The sequence below is a fragment of the Fukomys damarensis genome, unplaced genomic scaffold, assembly GCF_012274545.1.
Source record: "Fukomys damarensis isolate Sample0158 unplaced genomic scaffold, DMR_v1.0_HiC HiC_scaffold_16, whole genome shotgun sequence".
Lineage (NCBI taxonomy): Eukaryota > Metazoa > Chordata > Mammalia > Rodentia > Bathyergidae > Fukomys > Fukomys damarensis.
The window spans coordinates 22,235,906-22,252,423 of NW_022900928.1; the positions used below are offsets into that span (position 1 = coordinate 22,235,906).

Consider the following 16,518-nt stretch of genomic DNA (forward strand, 5'->3'; position numbering starts at 1 on the left):
CACAATTTGTAATAGCTAAAACTTGGAAATAGCTCATTTGCCCATCAGTTGGAAACTGGATAAAGAAGATGTGGTTTTTCTATAAAATGGAATATTACTCAGCCATAAAGAATGAGAAAATAGATTCATTCATAGGAAAATGGATACATATTGAAGATATACTCCTAAGTGAAATAAATAAGTCACACATGTGTAAATACCAAATAGTTTCCCTGGTGTGAATAATCTGCAGCAATGCATAAGATTCTAATAAGATTACTGACATTTAGAAATGGGAAGAAAGGAGCTAAAGGTGTAGGGAAGGTGGGATGGGTAGGGGAAGAGTAAAAAGGGAAAAGAAAAAATGTGAGAGAATGAAAAGATGAAAATAAAGTGTTTGTAGATGGGGAGGGGAGGAGGGGGTGAAGGGAGGGCAGTGGTAAGGGGAAAAAATGAGAATGAAGTCTTGTCATATAGAGGTACAAGATCCCAACAATGAATGTAACTGTACTGTATCCCTAAAATGTACCAATAAACTCAATTAAAGCTGAAAAAAAATAGTTTTCCATGATTCACAGAATTACAGATAGTCTAACTGGGTGTACCTGATGACATGAGAAAGAAAGGACTGAAATTCAATGTAGTATATGTGGAGAGTCTTAACAATCATCTGCGTAAAATGAAATCTGGGTGATATTTTGTAGTATATCCATGTAAGACAGAGAATTACTTTTGAAGATCATCCTATGTTTATGATTCTCCATGAATGGAGAACATAGGTAGGGAACTTCTGGGAAAAGGATGAAACCCTAAAATGACTTAACAACAGCTTCATCCAAAGGGGTTCTCAAAATTGTGCACAATTGCATTTCTGGATTTTGACATTATGTAAATTATATTTTAATTTTAAATAACTACACATATATGACTTAAAAGTAAAAAAGCTTTCTGGGGATGTAGCTCAGGGGTAGAGCACTTGCCTAGCATTTGCAAAGCCTGGGGCTCAATTTCCAGTTCTGAAAAAAATGAATAAATGAAACATTGAATGCATGGATAAACTCCATAATACATAAAATTTAAAAAGCAAGCCTGTGATCACTTTTACACCCTCTCTCTCTCACATATATAAAGTGTATATTTGATATTAGCCTTGAAGTTTCTAAATTACATGGTTTTTAAAATTAGGTATACTTTAGCAGTGTTTTTTACTATTTCTTACAGGAAAGCAAGTCAAATTAACTCAGAAAACATATCAACTATGAAAATTTTGCTCAGATATTGGTACAGCAGTTTTCATTTGTGGCCATATAAATGATTTTTCCCCTGTAGAGACAGGAAAAATTTGTCTTTGGATCATGCATTAATCATTTTCCTTCCATTGAGACCAAATGTCTAACCCCTAAAACTCAAAGGCTCATAAGTTTGGAGTTTCATTCAATTGATGGCTGGCCCCAAAGGAGAAATTACATGGAAGATCATGATGGAGAAAAGTTGCTCACCTCATAGCAACCAGCAGGAGTTTCGCATTCAGCTCCTAGAGCACCTTGTAAAGAGATATGAGCTCCACAGGGCTGCGGCAGCCTTGTGCCTGCAGCCTTTCAGGTTGTAGCTGGCATGGCCTTTCATTTTGGAAGGCTCTGCTAATTTCCTGTGGTTTTCTTCAGAAGACATCCCATGTTCCTTGCTTTGCTAACTTCCTGGGGTCTTCACTGCATTTTCAGCTTCATCCTCACAGCTTCATGCACTGCCCTCTTAGGGGTTCTTTGTCTGGCCTCTCAGGCCTTCTGTATAGAAGCCTCCATGACCCCACTTACTCTTGCTTTCTGCATTTGTGTGAAACCACACACTTTGATGATGCTGATGTCTGCTGTCAGCTAAATCATTAGCCTGGACCCTGTGGACCATGGACCCTGTGCTTCTGAGTGCCTGGATGGTGTAATTCAGGAGAACACTTCCGTAGGTAACTCTGAATGAGTGGCCTTTACTGTCCATGTTCTTATCAGCATTCCCATATTCTTTTCTGTCCAGAATTACCCATCAAGCCCTGCTTACAGCATTCCAAGAATTTTCTAGCTGGCATCTCCAGATCTTTCCAAACACCTCTTGCACGCCAATTCCAGGAGCTACTAAACAACGTGGTCAGGTTCAATCACAGTGACAATTCCACCTCTCTAGCACCAATTTTCTATATTCAAAAGTTTAAATCACTGGAACAAAACACTCAACACTCACAAGTTAAAGAAGAGGTTTAATTTGGCTTACAGTTGGCGGGGGGGTCTCAGTCCACGGTTGGGTGGCTTCAAGGGAAAAGTAGCATGGTAGAAAGGCATAGTGGAGAAAAGCTGTTCATCTCATGGCAGCCAGGAAGGAGCGGGGCGGGGGGAGAGAAAGGAATAAGAAGGAAGAGGAGGAGGGAGAGCAGGGGGAGGCAGGGAAGAAGAAGAAAGGGAAGAGGAGAAGAGGGAGAAAGGAGGAGCCAGGAACGACAATGTCTCCATACCAATCCAGGCCACACCCCCAGTGACCTGCCTCTTCTGACCAGGCCACACCTCTGAACCTGAGACTTTTGGGGGATGAAATGTAAACCATAACAGGAGAAAGGGTAAGCCCACAGGTATTTGTTGGTTTGTTTGTTTGCTGTTGTATTTACCTCATTCCCATTCCAGCATTTTAAAAAGTTTTACTGTCTTTATAGCATTTGTTGTCCTGTTCATTATCTCCTTATTGAGAAAAACAAAACTTGAGGGTTGTATTTTCTTATATTGTGTTAGCTATATTTTATACAGTAATAACACTATGAAATATAAAGTAGCTATTTTGGAAAAGTACAAAAATATCATTTTCTTAACAGTCTATTTGGAAAAATTCAGGCAAATCATGAAAAGTTACTAAAGAAAATAGTATACCAAGTGGTTGAATAACAAGATACATATCCAAAAATATCAAGAGCTTCAATAGCTTTCCTTAATATAAATTGAGTTTTTATAACATTCCAAGGCAGTTTTGTTTGCAAAAGACCTATTTAAACACAATTGTTTTAATTCTTATTTCATATATTACTTTTTTATTAATTTTAATATATTTGAAACAAAGTTCAAATTTTGCTTGTCTTATTTATAAATGTATAATTTTGGATAAAATATAAAAATTGCTTATTTTTTAAGTTCTGTAAAAATTTGTTCAACATACACAATTTTCTTAAAATTAGTATCCTTTATAAAACAATCAATTTAAATTCCTACATGTAAACTACACAAAATTACATACAGATATTTTTACTCTACATACAAATGTCTGAAAGGGAAGGATAACTACCTTATAAGGAAAATATTTCCTAATACTTCAGCTATGCTTATAAATACAAAAAAAACAAACTTTTTTTATTTTCTTCTAATCTATTTCCTGAATTTTTTTTCTTTTATTGAGTTTATTGGTACATTTTAGGTATACAGTACAGTTACATTCATTATTGAGATCTTGTACCTTTACATGACAGGTCTTGGTTCTCATTTTTTCCCCTTGTCCATGCCCTCCCTTCACCCCCTCCTCCCCTCCCCATTTACAAACACTTTATTTCCATTTTTTCATTTTCTCATATTTTTTTTTTCCCTTATTACCTTTCCCCTACTCTTCCCACTTTCCATACACATTTAGCCCTTTTCTTCCTATTTCACATCAGCTTGTAACAGCTAAAACTTGGAAACAACCCATTTGCCCATCAGTTGGAAACTGGATAAAGATGTGGTTTTTCTATAAAATGGAATAATACTTAGCCATAAAGAATGAGAAATTAGATTCATTCATTTTCCCTTATTACCTTTCCCCTACTCTTCCCACTTTCCATACACATTTAGCCCTTTTCTTCCTATTTCACATCAGCTTGTAACAGCTAAAACTTGGAAACAACCCATTTGCCCATCAGTTGGAAACTGGATAAAGATGTGGTTTTTCTATAAAATGGAATAATACTTAGCCATAAAGAATGAGAAATTAGATTCATTCATAGGAAAATGGATACATATTGAGGATATACTCCTAAGTGAGATAAATAAGTCACACATGTGTTAAAAAACCAAACTTTTAAATGTAGTTCATATAGAACTATTGTTTTTTTGTTTTTGTTTTTGTTTTTGTACTAGGGATTGAATTTAGGACCTTGTGCTTGAGAGGCAGGCAACAGAACAACTGAGCTAAATCCCTGGCCCTCATATAGGACTATTAAACATTCAATTTCCTGAAAAAATTTAATCAGGATCTTTATTTATTTAAAATTAATTTTGTTTGTACACTTTTTTTTTCCTGGTGCCAGGGATCAAACTCAGGGCCTTGAGCTTGCAAGGCAGGTGTGGCACCACTGAGTCAAATCCCCAGCCCTTATTGGTACACTTTTGATACACATAATGATCATATCTATCATGGGGAATTTGTACCTGTGCAAAATATATCTTAATTCTTTTTTTCCCCACTCCCCTCCTTTCAATCCCTCTTCTTCTTATTTACAAAAGTCCTGTTTCCATTTTTTCTTATTCTCTTTTCTTTTTTTAAAATTAATTTTATTGGTACATTTGATGTATACAATGTAATGACATTCATCATTGGAAATTTGCACCTTTACATAATCCATCTTGGTCCCCCCATTCCCCTGTCCTCCCTTTAACCCCTCCATAACTCCCTATTATACAAATAATGTTTTTCATCTTTTCATTTTCTCATATTAATTCCATTCCCTTCTTTCTTTTTCCCCACCGCTCCCACTTCCCCTTTGCACATTTTCTTTTTCTCTTTCTTCTCTCATCCTTCACTACTCCTTTATTTGCCTTCACATATGAATATTTTCTTTCTGTTTCCCAATATCTATCATCCATTTTGGTCCTTTTTTACAATTTTAGCTTCTCACGTGAGAGTAACAGTGCAATATTTAAACATATTTGTCCTATTTATTTCAGTTAAAAGTATGGTCTCAAGGTAGATCTATTTACCCCCAAAATGTCTCAAGTTTATCCTTCTTTATGGCAGAGTAGCACTCCATTGTATATGAAAACCACATCTTCTTTATCTATTCATCCACTGAAGGGTATATAGGCTGTTTCCAAGATGTAGCTATTGCAAATTGTGCTGCATGCATCACTGTGGTATGATGCTTTAACTCTACTGGGAAGATATCATAAGTTAAATGGAACCTCTAATTTTAGATTTTTTGAGGAATATCCATACTGATGTATATATTTAACCAAAATCTTTAAGTTCAATAGAACTATGACCAAATGTATCAAATGACTAAATAAATAATCAATTTTTAAAAAAACAATATCTGCAAATAGGCCAAAAAGTACAAGTCAATCCTATGCCATTTGTAAGATAGTATCAATAATGACCCTTGAAGTCATTTCTGTGTTAGAACAAAAATAATTTGTGTGGTGGAACAAAGCTGCTCACCTCCTGGCAGCCAGAAAATGAGAGATAAAGGGAAGGAGCTGGGGAGTAAGTGGTCAGGGACCAGATACATACGTAGTCCCTAAAGTAATGCCACTCTGACCTGCTCCATTTTGCTAGGCCCCGCCTCCTCTTTCCACACTCTCCCAATAATGCACTCAAATTAATAATCTCCTCCACAGGTTAATGGACTGATGAGCTTAATGCACTCATGATTCATTTGTCTAGGCCCTTCCTCTTGAATATTGCTGCTCTGAAGATCAAGCCCTCAACACATGACTCTCCAGGACACTTGATATTTAAATAGTATCAGGCCATATGATACAGTGAGTGCGATTTGGGGGGGGCCTTAATAAAAATGTGAGCTTAAAATCTATTTCTATCACTTACGGTGTGTGATCTTGGGGGAGGTGCTCAGTGTTGTGGCACAGTAATCTATAATATGAGATAATATAATATGCATCTATAATATGAGATACTACCTTTTCATATTGTAATTATATGTAATGGGATAACACAATTGAGATATTGATTACTTGACATAGCTTCTCACTACATATAATTATAGTCATTGACTTGCTACTTTGTTGAGCACTAGCTTTTTATTTTGCTTTTTAAGACAGTCATAATATGTAGTCCAGGCTGGCCTTGAACTCACTACGTAGCCCAGGTTCCCCTCAAATCCTTGGCAATCCTCCTGCCCCAGCCTCCTTAGACATGTACCACCATATCTAGCTGTACTATCATTTTCTACAAAGTTATTTAATCCCAGATAAGACTTTGTGCTCTGTATTTTGCTATTTCTGCATTAACTCATTAAATCTTGCATCATAAACAAATAATTTTAGGGTAAACTGATGTGTGCTAAAATGACTCAGAAATTAATTCTATTATCTCTTCCATTCAATTGTCTGTTAAATCCTATGAAGATTTGCCTGTAAATTTCTTATATATCTGTTTTTCTTTTTTTTTTTTTTTCACTCCATTTGGCTGAATTCTTTTCATCTTACCTAGGTTACTGCATCAGCCTCCTGTATCATCTGTCTTTAGGTTTCCCCTCTAACTCATCTTTTCACTGACTGCTCATCACATAAAGAAGAGAATAAGCTTTTGAAACATAAATCCTTCTGCAAAATTGCTTCATTTTTCTGATCTCACTTGCAACTACTTCAGTATTTACAGTTTTGAACTATAATCATATCAAGTCATCTGAATTTTTAAAATCAATTATTGATTCAAGATTGTAAGCCTATGTTACAAGCTTGTGATGTGCTGTTCAGAAACCTTAAAGAGCATATTAGGGGAATATATAAAATTATAATGCAAATACTGCTCTGATGAAGGTATCTAGACTTTGGAGGATGCACATATAACCAGGGCCAAATCTAGCTTATGGTTATAAATGTTTCCTAAAGTTTGTTTTCTACTAAATGAAGAAAATATACATTTTTTCTCAGTTGATTAAAAAAATCAGAATCCTGCATATTTTACATTTACATTCAATTTCAGCACATCAATATTTTTATTCATATACAGTTTCCATTCCATGACATTAACAGCATATTTTTCACATCAATATTTGATTTAATTTTTTTGTGTGTGTGGTACCAGGGATCGAACTCAGGCCCTTGTACTTGCAAGGTAGGCAGTGGAAGATTTAAATTTTTAACATTATATATATATTTCAATTTCTCTGTATTTACTTAGAAAATGTCATAAGTGCTTCCAATCTTTGAAATAATTTTTGTAACTTAGGTTGATTTTACATCTCAGTAAATTTGAAATATTGACAAATTGCAGAATTATTTGAGATAGCATGAAATAATTGGAATCTTTTTTATTTTTTCCATTTGTAAAAAAAAAGCCTAGATTTGTATAAGTATTTAAAAGAAAATATCCTAGATTATTCTGGAGTAAGACATAGCTTTCAGGACATTCCAGAACAAAGATTCATTTCTTATTCACACTACATATTTATTGCAGGTTGCGGTCTGTTCAATGTGTTGCTCATTGTGAAACCAAAAACGATTGAATAACTCAATATGGAAAATTGTTAGTTTTATTAAGGAAGGTAAGAACGACTTGGAAAACCACATTCTAGCTCTTCAATATTTTTCTCAGAATTAACCCATCTTATGGCTTCATATGTAATTGATAAAATAAAGTCATAAGATCAATAGTGTTGTCAATGAATCAGGGATATAAAATCCTCCACTATGATATGTGGTGAATATTTTGAACAAAATATATTGCAGTGTGTGCGTTATTGGCCACCAATAGTCACTTTTTGTATGTAAGAACTTACTGACAACATATATTTGGATCATGATTTTTAATCCACACGATAGATGACAGAGACCAGTAGAGAAAGACCACGCCTCAGGAACTGAAGATATTTGAGAACTTTATAAAATCCTGTCCTCCTTTTGATGTTGTCCTTGATGGGCTCAGTGTTGCTAAAGTGTTTCCTAAAGTTCGAGAATCTCTATTGCTCTTGGATGTCGCATCTCTACTGGCCAAGCAGAATCTACAACTGCTGGGGCTGGGCCAGAAGCACATTCTAATACAACGAGCCCAGTGGAGAAGGGTTGAGACGGAAAAGGTGCAACAGCAAGACAGCTGTTTTTTTGCTGATGATATCTCAGAGGATGACCCATTCCTTTTTTACACCACACTGAACTCAGGGAATCACTGCAGGTTTATCACCAATGACCTGAGGCGAGAACACAAAGCCTGTCTGCTTGATGCCAAGACCCAACGTCTCTTCTTTAAGTGGCAGCTGGGACACCAGCTGGCAATTAGAAGTGTGTCTCCAGGATCACACGTAACCTTTCAGCATAATCTCCACTATGACACGGTCGTGCATGATGAAGACCGGGTGGAAAGGTGCTCCTATGAAGTGCCAACCAAATGGCTGTGCCTCCAGCCGAAGGCATGAAGACTCCTCCTCACCCTGTGAGGCATGAAGACCCTGTGCTGAGTTTGCCTTCACCCGCTCTCTTGGCTGCTGGCAGAGCTCTGAAGTCCATGCTTGTTTAGGGCATTTCCTCTGCCCTGAGGACAGAAGTTGACTGGCACTGTTCCATCCAGCTGGTTTATAGCAACAGACTGATCCCTGGCCGCATTCTCCTGACATTCGTGTTAGCAAAGCTTCCTCCGCGCTGACCGCTCCGCGTCTGGGTGAGCCGTTAACACGAAAGTCAGGGGAATGCGGCCAGGGATCAGTCTGTTGCTATAAACCAGCTGGTTTATAATTCCAATTCTAAACACTTTTCCAAAATTCAAAACAAAAAATATTAATTTCTGCCTCTTAATTGGAAGACTTGATCACTTTTCAATTACTTTTTTTTTTTTTTTTTTTGGTACCAGGGATTGAACTCAGGTCCTTGCGCTTGCAAGGCAGGCCACCGAACTGCTGAGCTATATCCCCGGCCTTTCAATTACTTTTGATATGGTTAGGTTTATGTCAGCCATCATTTTCTATTTCTTTTTGGATTGTCTTTTTGAATTGCCTTTACTCGCTGTTGATATTTTAAAGATGCCTATGAATTATTCACCAATTTGTTTGATTATTTATTTATGTTTGCTCTAGAGATTATAATATGCATCCTAATATGTAGGAGTCATCGTGAGCTAATACAATTTTTCATGTGTAATGTAACATAATATGTTTAAAAATTAATTTCATTGGTACATTTTAGGTATACAATATAATGAATACATTATTGGAAATTTGCACCTTTACATTATCCATCTTGGTTCTTATTTTTTTCCCCATTCCCCTGCCCTCCCTTCAACCCCTCCACCCCTTCCTATCTACAAAGACTTTATTTCCATTTTTTCTTTTTCTCATGTTAATTCCATTCCCTTCTTTCTTTTCCCTTACCCCTCCCCATCCACTTTCTCTTAGCCCCTTTTCTTATTTCACATTACATATTTTACATTTTAGTCCTTATTTATACTTTTAGTTTCTCACACTAGAGAAACTATTCAGTATTTACACGTGTGTGCTCTAGTTATTTCACTTAAGAGTATTGCCTCAATTTAGCTATAAATGTCTCTAATTTCTCATTTTTTATGGCTGAGTAGTACTCCATTTTATTACAAAAAGAAAAATACATTTTCTTTATCCAGTCTCCAGTTAATGGGCAATTGGGCTGGTTCCAAGTTTTAACCATTACAAACTGTGCCTCTGTGAACATGGGTGCACATATATCACTGTGGTATGATTCTTCTAATTCTTTTGGAAAGATACCCAGCATCAAGATAGCTGGGTCAAATGGAACTTCCAATCCTAGTTCTTTGAGGTATCTCCATACTGATTTCCACAGTGGTTGCGCCAGTCTGCACTCCCATCCACAATGGAGAAGGATTCCTTTTTCCCCACAGCCCCACTAGCATTTGTTATTGGTTGATTTCATGATAGCAACTATTCTTTCTGGGGTGAGGAGGAATCACAGTGTTGTTTTCATTTGCATCTCTCAAATTACCAGTGACGCTGAACATTTTTTTCATAGTTTATTTGCTATTTCTACTTCTTTATTTGAGAAATGTCTTTTCATTTCAGATGCCCATTTTTGGATTGGTTCTTTAAATTTTGGAGGTCTGATTTTTTTTCTAAGTTCTTATATATTCTAGATAATAGACCTTTGAGGAACAGCCTAGTGAAAAGTTTTTCCCCACATTGTGGGTTGGCTCTTCACACTATTGGTTGTTTCTCTTGCTGTGCAGAAGCCTTTTAATAAAAAGACATCCCACTTGATTGTTTGTGCTAATTCACGGGCAACTGAGATTTTCTTCATAAAATCTTTTCCTACACCAATGTCTTCAAGAGTTCTACCTAACCTCTTCCAGCTGGTTTAGTGTTTCTGTTTTAATAGTTAGATCTTTAATCCATTTCAGTTTTGGTTAAGTGCATGGTGAGAGATAAAGCTCTAGTTTTAATCTTCGGCAAATTGAAACCCAGTTTTGTTTCATTTTAAAAAATATGTGAAATATACATTATTATTATCATGTTATGGAAATAAAACTTTAGAGAAAATAATTATAAAAACAAGACTAAAACCTAGAATTTTTTTTTTTGAAACAGGGTCTCACTACATAGTTGAGACTGACCTGGAACTCACTATGTAGCCCAGGCTGGCCTTGAACTCACAGCGATCCTCCTGCCTCAGCCTCCTGAGTGCTGGGATTACATACATGTGCCACCAGGCCTGGTAAAACCTAAAATTCTTAACTCTCAATTCAATGTTTATTGGTTTTTGGTTTTTGGTTTTTTCTGTGAGATAATGGAATTTAGGATTTTCACACAAATCAGGTCAGGAAATGAAGGCAGAAATAGTCTAGCATTGTTGAGCCCTATCACATTCCAGGTACTCTACATACAGTATACTATAATTTTACTCCTCTCAGTAAGCCTGTAAGGTAAATTAATCTCATTTTATGAATAAGAAATACAAAATTCAAAGAATTTAAATAGATTCCACAAGATTACTGAGCTAGGATATAAACCCAGATTGACCTAGCCCAAAACACATGGTTTTTCTTTGAGCAAAAGTATGGCATGAGAGAAACAAACAAATTAAGACTGCCAAGAAAGAGAAGACAAGCACAGAAGCTATGAGGATATAGGGGTATTGTTAAACTGTTTCTTTTATGTAAATTTGCAGATCCACTTTTATCCTGAGTTTCTCAGATGCTCCCTTTCTCTTTCTAAATCCAGTCTTTACCACCTCCACACACACTCCTTGTATCTTACAGCTTCTTGGGCTCTTGTCTTGGAGCTATCCCAAAGCACCAGAAGGAGGAGGAGAAAACAAGGACTAAAGGAGGGAGGTGTGAGATAAAGGAATCTTTCCTGGCTTGACAGAGTTTTCTAACCATGGAAGCCAAATAAGTTGAAGTCTCTATATCATGTTTCTTTGTCCAGTTGTCTTTTATACGCACTTCCTAATTCCTCTTCTAAACAACCTAGCCAACTGAGGAGGAACCTAATGAGTCAATGACATCTGAAAAATGTGAGTAGATTATATTATGTACTGATTCCTCTTCAAATGATCAATTTTCCACTGTTTTCTTTATGTCTTTGCAATACATTCATCTACCTATTCCTCTCTATGTCTAATAAAACATCAAACTCCTCTCAATATTGTCCATATCTGATCCATTCTGTCCATTCTCAAACCAATATCATATCTCTATCTTTTCCACTCATATTCATCCTTTATTTATTCATACTCTGTCTATCCTCACTGCATCCTTTATGATCTTACATTCCTAATGCATCTTTTCCATATACTAGTTACTTTCACCTAATATTCTCTCACTGAATCTATTGTCTATATAGCACATCCATCCTACCCAAATATCACACTTTTTATGCAAGGAAGGTCCAGTCTTTCTGTTCTTAATTAAACTTCCTGATGTCTTGTGTGATCCTTGCAGGTCTCCAATCCTTGTATGTCTCCAAGTCTGTCAGATTTTCTGGCAATTCCATTTATTTTCTCCATTGGCAATCATTTCTACCCAAATCTTTTTGCGTATTATGCCTTTTCTACATTCCCTTCTTATAATCTTCAATTTATTGATTCTACCCATATCATACCTTCCTCCATTTTCATCCACCCATGCATCCATCCAGACATTATTATACCTTTGCTAATCAGTGATGAAAGCAGATCTTTTAAAAGCAAATTAAGGAGAAGGAAAGAAAGATAAGTCAGTGAATAGTCCATGTTTACAGGATATGGGTAGTTTTGGAGAGGTGATAACTAGGACTGAAACATGACAGATAAATCAGAATTTCTGGAAGCCAGGTCGGCATTTCAATAAACAGAAACACATGTAGTAAGTCACAGAGTGAGGGAATATCATAGCATGTTTAGAAAAAGTACAGTGGACAACTAATAGATCATTGTGGAAGAGTTAAAAAATATGCTTTAATACTTTACTGGATGAGTTTGTATATGTCATCCAAAACTGGGTACTCTTGTGGTCAGTAATTCTACATAAATATCACTCTAGAAACAAGTGGAGGTTATATTGGTAAGAATTCAGATTTAAGTAAGAAAGACCAAGTAAAAAGCTATTAAAATAACTAAATCAGGAAATAGCAAGCACATGGTATAAGGGACTAGGAGGAAGGCAATAGAAGGAGGACAGGGGAAAGGGGACAGACATAAGAGGTAATTTAAGAAACAGTTTGTGTGGCATTTAGAGTATCTGTGGTTGAGATATTTGGTGGGAAGTGGATGAGTATAAAAGATCTAGGCAACTTCCAGATCTCTAGCATGGAAACTAAGGTCATTTGCTGCAATCAAAGAATAATAGGCTTTGAAAAATATTTTCTAGATATATTGTATTTGAGAAACACATGTGGCCTTCAGAAATTATGTACACTCCTCGCTAATGTCACTTCAGCTACTTAGCACCTCATTTATATCTATGGAAGCAATGGTCGCAGTGATAGAACAAGTAGAATGATATACATTTTAGTATATGTGCTGCCAAAGTAAGCACAAGTAGAATGATAATATAGGCTTTCCCAGCTTCAATGGGTGCAGCGACGAGAGGAACTTCAACCAAACTTTGAAGGGGAAAGGATGGGAAGAAGGGTAATGAACGTCTCTGGGAAGAGATGGTATGCCAGGCCAAAATGAAGACTAAGTAAGAGCCAAACAAGTTCATGGAGATTGCAGCATAAACAGAGCTGTGTGATGATACACATCTGCTCAGAGCTTCGGGCTCTAAAATATAAATGTTGGTCGCTGCAGCAGGTCAAGTTTTGGTGAAGGTAGTGGTAGATCGTGAAGTACCTATAGGCTTTGTTAAATAGTTTCAACATTTTGGGTAAGAAATGGAGCATTATGAATAGGTTTTAAATAGAGGAGTAAAATGGTTACATTTGAGGCTTTGGGGAGAGACTATTGGTAGAGATACTAATCAGGAGTTCGCATGTGGAAGGTCAATAGTTTTAATATTTGCAGAGTATCAGGTATGGGGGTAGAAATGATCAAATAAACAAGAAAGTCTGAACACAAATGCACAAAAAGCACATGGGTAGCATATGAAGCTAACAGTGCCTGCAATAAAGACAAAGTATCAAAATTAAGATCATGAAGGAAAATAGTAAGTTTGCGGTTCTCATTTATGTACCTATTGAATTGTAGTGATAGCAGTTTAAACTTTCAGGTATGAGCAGACGAAGATATGGCCCTACCACTATATATAGTGAGCTCTTTTAAAGTCTCTTATTAACCTTTTTTTTTTGTACAACTCTATGGTCTATATTGTAGTTTATCTACCACAAAATTCTAAACAAGTAAAGTTGAGTTGATTCTATGTCCCTGTCCTTTTAGCCACCTCACAACTTCCCAATGCTATGACTGTACAGGACACAGGATTGAATCTATCCTTTATTTATATCAACTGCTATGTGGAAATGCCAACCCCTATTCTATATTAGCTCTAGAAAAGGCTTGAAGTTTTGAAAGTAAAATTTTATCTTTGATATCAAGATAAAAAGGATGGTCAAAGAAATGGATGATTTGGGATGAGTATGATAAAGAAGAGTGCTTTAATCTCATTCTTGGAGTTAGAACAACTTCAGAACTAACAGGATTCTTAGTCTTTCTGTCACCCAGCATTGACTTTCTAACTTGATTTTTAGATAGAAAAAGATTCCCCTCTTAAGTACCTAATTTTTGTGAGACTTCCATGCTATGGTTGCTATGGCCTTTCATGTTCTCATTTGGAAGTATCATGAATGTATCCAAGACATATCATATAGTCCATCCTTCATGTCTCCTAAATATTTTTTGAACTCTCAGGTTCTGACTTCCTGGTTCCATTTCTTACAGTCTATTTGACCCTGAATGAATGACTTAACTTCTCTATACCTTTTTTCCTTATGTGTTAAGTGGGGGTACTACTAGTACTAACTCTTGGGGTTATTATAAAGATCAAAGGAATTAATATTGCAAACATTTTAGAAGTGTCTGAAATAATAATGTATGTTATACATCATTGTTATTCCTCCACTGTACAATTTATTTCTCCAAAAGAGTCATGCTCCAGCTTGTAAACAACTCTTACTGTAGGAAAAGCCAGACTGTCTTGATATTTTTAATTTTTGCATATGAAAATTGATTTCTGCTATGATTTCACCATCAAAATTAATGATTCTTTCCTTCTTGCCTTTATATAGGGCCAAACGGCTATCATTTTTTCTAGTGTTTCTTAATAAGTACTTTCCTAAGGGCCAGAAAAGACTTTTATTTCCGATGAAAAGACATTTATTTTTGTCCGTGTTTGGCTTAATGTCTCAGCCCAGTAATTAATTTCATCCTTTACATATATTGCATCCTATTAGCATCCTACCCCCAAGAAGCTAGATCCTTCCTGATGCCTCCCAAAACATCCCTTCTCATCTCCTGAAGAGCATTGTACAAGATCAACACTATGGAGCAGAGGAATCACAGTGGCAGAGTACGTGAGTTTGTGCTGCTGGGCTTCCCAGCTCCTGTGCCCCTGAGAGCACTACTGTTTTCCCTCTCTCTTCTGGTCTATGTGTTGGTGCTTACTGAAAACGCACTCATTATTATGGCAATCAGGAAGCATCCCACCCTCCACAAACCCATGTACTTCTTTCTGGCTAATATGTCCTTCCTGGACATCTGGTATGTCACTGTCACTATTCCCAAAATGCTTGCAGGCTTCATTGGGTCTAAACAGAATCACGGACAGCTAATTTCCTTTGAGGGCTGCATGACACAACTCTACTTTTTCCTGGGCTTGGGCTGCACTGAGTGTGTCCTTCTTGCTGTTATGGCCTACGATCGCTATGTGGCCATCTGTCATCCTCTCCACTACCCTGTCATTGTCAGTGGTCGACTGTGTGTGCAGCTGGCAGCTGGTTCCTGGGCTGGGGGCTTTGGAATCTCCATGGTCAAAGTTTTTCTCATTTCTCGCCTCTCTTACTGCGGCCCTAACATCATCAACCACTTTTTCTGTGATGTGTCCCCATTGCTCAACCTCTCGTGCACCGACATGTCCACAGCAGAGCTCACTGACTTCATCCTGGCCATTTTTATCCTGCTGGGCCCGCTGTCTGTCACTGGGGCTTCCTACATGGCCATTACTGGTGCTGTCATGCGCATCCCTTCAGCTGCTGGACGCCACAAAGCATTTTCTACCTGTGCCTCTCATCTCACTGTTGTGATCATCTTCTATGCAGCCAGCATCTTCATCTATGCCCGGCCCAAGGCTCTCTCAGCTTTTGACACTAACAAGCTTGTCTCTGTACTCTATGCTGTCATTGTACCATTGCTCAATCCTATCATATACTGTTTGCGTAACCAAGAAGTCAAGAGAGCCCTACATTGTACTCTGCACCTGTACCAGGGCCAGGATTCTAACTTCAAGAAATCTGGTAGAGACAGGTAAAATGGAAGTGTGAGATCTAATAAATACTATTAGATTTGAGATTGAGGTCTTCTATGAAGCCAGTGAAATTCTTGGGGCCCAAATTAAGTGCTAAAGTTTCAAAGGCATCACCAAAGAACTGGGAATATATTTCCTATAATTAGTCTGGGAAGAAAAACAGGGGTGGATTTCAAGCTAGAAGTTGGATTTCTACAGAACACGGCCGTAAAATGCAGGACAGAGGCTGGCCCACTATTGTTTGCATTATTGTTATTTATATAGACTTAGTTCCATTCGAGAAAGCACAGGCTTCATTAAGAAAAAGCAACTGGAGACTTCTTGATGAGATCTCATCTAGACACAGGCCACTGACTATCACCTATGAGTTAACAGATACCCAGGAAGTGATCATTCTGCTATGAGTTTCAAAGCAAGAAGACATGAAATTAAGAAATTTGGGGGTTGGCAATGTATCACTTCTTAGACAACCAGAGTTTTTAATTTAATTTCCTTATAATGGAGGCTGTTTGTACCAAACTAAGTGACTAAGACAGTTATTTATTTGATCTTCTATGTCCTTAATTATAACTATACAGAACATAGAGATGCGATCACATTTGTTTATACATCATTTTATCACTGTGGCCCAGAATGGCATTGAGCACATGATGGCTCTGGGTGAAT

At 36.9% G+C, this 16,518-nt stretch overlaps 1 protein-coding gene and 1 pseudogene across 1 annotated transcript; both read left to right on the forward strand.

Annotated features, from left to right (window-relative positions):
- The window catches only part of LOC104856530, a 10,449-nt pseudogene extending 2,120 nt beyond the window's left edge, over nucleotides 1-8,329 (forward strand).
- A 6,542-nt stretch (nucleotides 8,330-14,871) lies between these two features.
- Nucleotides 14,872-15,855, forward strand: LOC104856529 (olfactory receptor 226). The gene has a single exon (XM_010615981.1). The coding sequence runs from the start codon at nucleotides 14,872-14,874 to the stop codon at nucleotides 15,853-15,855; it is 984 nt and encodes a 327-aa protein (XP_010614283.1).
- Nucleotides 15,856-16,518: the final 663 nt, after the last annotated feature.